Below are 6,202 nucleotides of genomic sequence, written 5' to 3' on the forward strand. Positions count from 1 at the left end.
TATATATATATATATATATATAAATATATTGTATGTATATATATATATATATATATATATAGGTGCAAGCATGTTTGTGTGGTTGAGAAGTTAACTTGCTTTGCAAATAATGGCTTTCTGACAGTCGTCTGTCACAAAAGCATGTCCAGGCTTGTGGATATGTCGTGCAGTTGTTGTAAACAAAAAGTTCATTCAACCAGTGTCTTTTGTTTCCAGTTCTCTACATAAAATCTGTCCAGGCTTTTTGTTGTCTGATAGACTGGGGGATTATTACTGCACTTGAAAACAAGTGGGAGGTTTGTTTTTATTGCCTATTAAGTTTAGAAGAGTTTGATAATTTGAAATACTGTAGGAAGTGTAGAATCTATCATTTTAAGCCTTGCCTTTGCCCAGAGTGAGGAAAAAAAAAAATTTTTGTCTTTCTTTTTCACTCTCAGGTGGAGGGTAAGATTCAGCACTCATTAACACAATTCAACATGTCAAACTCTCCCATTTATCAGTTGCTGTTAATGCAGACCATATACTTTATTTCTCACTATTCTATTATTTGCTATTGAATTTCACAGCTGGATGTGTTTCTCTCTGCTAATAACTCAACTACATTTCTTTAAATCATTCTTGGCATTTTCTTTGATTTTCATGAAATTTTAGTAAATACTCTCCACAAAACATTTGAATCAAAAATTCAGCACTAAAAACTATGTTAATCATTGTTTAAATTTTTAATTCATTGTCTGCAACTCTTTTTTTTTTTTGTGTCGCACTCTTCTTTGTTGGTGCAGATGATTGATTTTTGGGACATGCTAAATTGTCTGCATCAATTAATGTCCAACCTGTACCGACATTGCTGAGCGAAATGTCTTCCCCCAATTCTCCAGACTGTCTTGACTTCTTTCTTTCTTCTAAATCCTATCTGTACTCTACTGCTTGTCCCTTCGTATCATCTTAACACTGTCTCCTCAAGTCAATCTGTCCAACATCATTCTACTACAGAATAACAATTGTTCACCAAGTTCTTTGGTAATTCAAGACTGACAACTAGCTGGAACTATATCAACGTGCTACTGATTAACTAGCAACCTTTATACCATTCTGTATCTTGTTCAATTCAATACTACACACAACTACATATAGAATTTCATTTCACTTTGTGGCACATATCTCTTTATGTTCCCCAAATAAACTATTTTTTTCGAAGTTCTAAATTCTCTTGTTTCTCTCCCACATACATATATTCCAAAATTGCTCCTGTGATATAATAATTACAAAGGAATAGAAGAAAAGTTTTATAAAAGCAACTGTATTAAACATAACAGTGATTTTAAAATTAATTATATATTTTTTACTATTAACTTCATCCTTAAAGTTTATATTTACAGTATTTATATTTATACTGCATTTGTAATGGTTTGCTCTCCTATTGAAATGAAGCTGGATACAAATCATCATCATCATCATCATCATCGTTTAACGTCCGCTTTCCATGCTAGCATGGGTTGGACGATTTGACTGAGGACTGGTGAAACCGGATGGCAACACCAGGCTCCAATCTAATTTGGCAGAGTTTCTACAGCTGGATGCCCTTCATGCACACTAAATATAATTGAGTCACAAAAATTGTTGGAGAAGGCTGTTCTAGATTTTTACTCATGCTTCTAAATTATAGTTTTCATAATGACCCATCATAGATGTTGAACCAATGGTTTAAATGGTTAATAAAACATTTCTCTTCTATTTTACAGATTCCTGCAAAAGGAACCGACAAGAATTTAGAAATGCCCAAATATTTTAATCTAGTAAGTGAAGAAATATGCTTTATGTTACGAAATATGTTTTATGTTTTGCTAATTTGTTGAAAAGGGAACCATACTGATGCACTATCATCATCCATATTAATTTACTCCTGATATACTGTTGCACTTGTAAAGCGAATGATGTTATTGAAGCAAAACTAAGTACATTTGAAAGTAAATGCGACAGAAAATTTCATTTCATTCTTTCTTTTGTTGTTGTTATGGCTTAGGCAGTGTATTAGGTCTATCACTTAAGAGTAGGTGCAGTCTACCTAATGGGCTTCTAACACAGTTTCTGTCTACAAATTTTCACTCACAAGACTTTGTTAATCCAAAGCTCTGGCATAAGACACTGGCTCAAGGTATCCTGCTGTAGGATTGAGCCCGAAACTGTGTAGTTCTTAAATGAACATCCTAATCACACCTGTACCCACTTTGACCAAACTTAAGAATTAATACTTCTTGGATCAATTGAGTGTCCACTCCCATAATACTGAAACAATGTCAGCTGTTTTAAGCTCAGAAACTAGATATTATTTGTCTGCCATTGAACACTTTATTCATCATTTTTGTCTCAAGTAAGGGTGTTGTTGTAGTTGTGGTAATAGTAATAGAACATTTGTAGTTATAACAGCAGAAAAATATTTAAAATTTATAGTTATACTATTGAATCTGCTGTAAATAAGTTTGTCAGATTTGTTAACTTTTTATTTATTTTTCCTTTTTTCTATGAATCATTTTTCAGATAAATGATGATGATGAAGAAGATTGTGAAAGCTGGAAGTTATTGGAGCTGCAACAGGTGCATGCCCATTGCCATGATTGTTACAATAGTTCTTGTACCGAAGGTGAAGATGGAAATTATACCACTCCAGATGGCCAAATGCGCTGTTGCCCTGTCACAAGCTGTGAAAATAGCTGTGGTGCAGTTTATCATGAATGCAAAGGACCAGAGCATAATCTGCTCTGTTCCTTTGAACGAGTGCCTTGTATCAATGTAAATTATGGCTGCCCCATAATCATGCATCGAGCAGCTCTTGGAAGACATCTTGAAGTCTGTCCAGCTAGTGTGATATTTTGTTCCTTTGAATGGAATCGCTGGCCCATGCATTCAACAGAAAATGGGGTGAAAGCACCTTTGCCTCTGGAAAACCGTCACCTTCGTTCCCGGCAACTTGATGTAGCACTTGCTCTTCGAGATCAACGAATGTTAATCGAAACCCGAAAGGCCCCTCGAAGGACGCGTCACATACTTAGGAATTCTCTTACCCAGCGCCACCCAGCTGCTCCCTTTTTACACCACAGTAGTTCCTTTGACTCTGACAACTTGAATTCAGCTGGTACTTCACAGACAGTTTCTGACGATGATAGTGATGGGCCATGGGAAAATGCAAAATCTCCACCAGGACTACAGCGTAGTGTTTGCAGCAAACTTTTCCGTACTACTGATCAACAAAATTCACCAACTTCACCAGAGGAACGCTCTGACCAAGTTGTAAACAGGAAAATTAAATTAAATACTCAAACAAAATCAAAAAGTTTAGATAATTCACAAAAATGTACTCAATTAGGACTAGATTATCCAATAATATGTTCCCATTGTAAGAATTCTCAATCCAATATTGCCATGGAATTGCCTGATATAAATTCTTCAAAGAGCCACTGTCAAGAATCAGAATGCCTTAATAAATGTTGCCATTATTCAGCTCAAACAACGAATGAAAAGTCAATTAACTCTCAGCAGAATATGAACATCCATGAAATAGCTAATGTCCATATCAATGAAATGGATTCAGAAGAAGTGGCTGGGATGGCATGCCAAGCTCCTAACTGTGAGCTGATGACTGAAGATGGCAGTTCCTCAAAATCAGTCCAGACTGTGAAATTAAATGAACTACTTGGTGTTTCTTTGAACATTGAATGCATGACACGGTATCAACCGAAACCCAGGTCTATGTTTACATTCCTCTGTGCTCAAGAATTCCGTCGTGATGAATATGCTTGGCACTATAAAAATGTCCACGATGATATCCACTGTGGGTTAAATGGTTGGCTTGAGCAACGATGTCCACTTGCTCACAGTGGGTGTACATTTTCCTTTTGCCGGTTTTATCCCGATCAGGTAAACTATAAAATTATCCATAGTAGTTTAGTGGAAAGTTTTGGAGTAAAAACTTCATGGAACTGCGAGGAAAATGCTTCAAAATCTGTACATGAAATTCAACCATCAGCACCTCTTACAATGCATTGTGAATGTAAGAAAAAATCCCAAGGGAAGACTCTTCCGAAGTCTCGAGAAGTGACTCCTGAAATTGTTACGTCCAGCCAGTATGATTCTATGGTGCGTGTTGTTAATGTTGACCAAAAGAAAGAAGAAATACAACAACCGGATTGTGACTTCCTAACAGCATTGCCATATGAACTGTTGCAACAAATACTGCAAAATCTTGACAGTTTTAGTTTATGTAACTTAGCTGCGAGCAGTAAATATCTGAGAGACGTCTGTTCAAGTCTGTTAGAAACTCGTGGTCTTGTGACTTTAATTTGGCAAAAGAAAATTGATGAAACCACTGGGGAAGGTCACTGGAAAATTGCTTATAAGGTAAGTTTATTCTTATATTTGATGTGAAAAAATTTTAGAGTAACAAACCTAAATCTAAAATTGCTAAACAAGAATGGCAATTTCACTCTATGGGATTATTTTATATACAGATCACTACAGATATAGTATTTTAGCTTGAAAAAGTTAAATAGTATATGCGTGTAAAGAAGTAAATAGGATATGTGTGTGTTGTTTCTCACAGAAAAATCATTAAGTTTGAAGCAAGATCTGTATCACTGAAGCACTTTTCAGTTTGTGTAATTTTTGGAACTCTACAACGTACATGCTTGCAGATACAATATGAAATTTATGCTATTGTTTTTATGGCGTAAGGGTGGTGAGGGAGCAGATAATATAGTGATGTCACACATTCATTAGATGCCACCGTCTTGTCTTTTGCTTCAACAATTATCACAAACTACACTAAATATTGATGCATCCAAGTTTCTAGATGCTATTGTGAAACTGAGGCAGAAGTAACTACAGACTCCCTCTCTCTCCCTCTCTCACATATATACACATTTTGCTCTAAGAGACTCTCCATGAGTGCTTATTCTGTACTGCGGTGTTTTACATGATAAAATCAGTTATCAAACTATATTTTTTACAATATGTGTACACAGTTCACACACACACACACTCACATGCACACACACATACACTCAAGTACACTCATGTGCACTCACTCACACATCTGCCTGTCTGGTTTACCTTCAAATGTTATGGTTTTACAAATCAGAAAAAGAGTAAGAATTCTGTATTTTGTTGTTTCTGCTCAGTGCATTTCCATCAGGATTGGAATTTGTTAGATCAGTTTGTCAGAGTCACTGAGTAAGCAGAAATTCTTGCTTTGTTTAGAAATGCAATGCAATTGATGTTGGATTATTGAACTTACAATTATATAGTCAATAGTATAACATGCTTTTAAAATAATGATAAATATGTAAAGGAATATATTTTTTTCCCTTGTCTTTACAATTGAAATTGTTTCTTTCTGTCTTTTCAGAAATGGAACTTCAGTCCAGCGTTTACTCCAGTAAAACGATGGGAATTTAATGGTTCTAACCCTCTCTCTGAACATCTCAAGGTTTGCTCTTATAATCAGGACCATTCTTTAACAGCAGAACCATTTTGTCTTGCACTAAACATTAATAGCAACCAATCTACAACAGAAGAGGGGGAAGCAGATAATTTATCCTGCCCTAATTGACATTTTTAGAATTTTTGAAACATTTTTTTTAACCAAAACCCAAAATAAAAATTACATAAGCTACACTGTCTGAACCTATCCTTTTCTTTCTGAAAAAAACCAACAAAAATCACACCAGATGGTTATTGTTATTACAAGAAATGGTTAAGTACTAAGAATGATTTAATTGCATATTTTCTCTTGTGCCTAAATTGCTACAGTAAGGCAGTGATGTGTCAGGAAGAGCAGGATGTCAAATGTGATTTAGTATTTTAGTTAATTCTATAATCCTAATAAAGTCATTTCCCCTCCCTCTGCTCCCTCAGTTGTAATTCTGTCCATTTTTAAAAATAAAAGCTTAATCATTGTTAATGACTGTGGCTTGTTCCACATGTTCGGTATTGCTTTCAAAACTATTCTTTCCATTAGCCTACAGTATTTCTTCTATTAACCTTAAACAATACATACCAGTGCTTTTCCCTATCCTCACCAACCTTTTCAATCTCTCTCTCTCTCTCACATGTATATCATCATCATCATCATCATTTAATGTCTGTTATCCATGCTGGCATGGGTTGGATGGTTTGACTGGGCTGGCACACTGGAAGGCTGCACCAG

At 35.4% G+C, this 6,202-nt stretch overlaps 1 protein-coding gene across 1 annotated transcript in view; it reads left to right on the plus strand.

The window, feature by feature from the left end:
• Window positions 1-5,668, plus strand: part of LOC106869600 (F-box only protein 30) — a 26,264-nt gene extending 20,596 nt beyond the window's left edge. Inside the window, exons 2-4 of the mRNA XM_014915404.2 lie at window positions 1,743-1,796; window positions 2,539-4,395; window positions 5,402-5,668. Coding sequence (XP_014770890.1) covers window positions 1,776-1,796; window positions 2,539-4,395; window positions 5,402-5,605 — 2,082 coding nt within the window. The 5' untranslated portion in view covers window positions 1,743-1,775 and the 3' untranslated portion in view covers window positions 5,606-5,668. The remainder of the gene's footprint in view (window positions 1-1,742; window positions 1,797-2,538; window positions 4,396-5,401) is intronic.
• Window positions 5,669-6,202: the final 534 nt, after the last annotated feature.

The sequence above is a fragment of the Octopus bimaculoides genome, chromosome 2, assembly GCF_001194135.2.
Source record: "Octopus bimaculoides isolate UCB-OBI-ISO-001 chromosome 2, ASM119413v2, whole genome shotgun sequence".
In the NCBI taxonomy this organism is placed as follows: domain Eukaryota; kingdom Metazoa; phylum Mollusca; class Cephalopoda; order Octopoda; family Octopodidae; genus Octopus; species Octopus bimaculoides.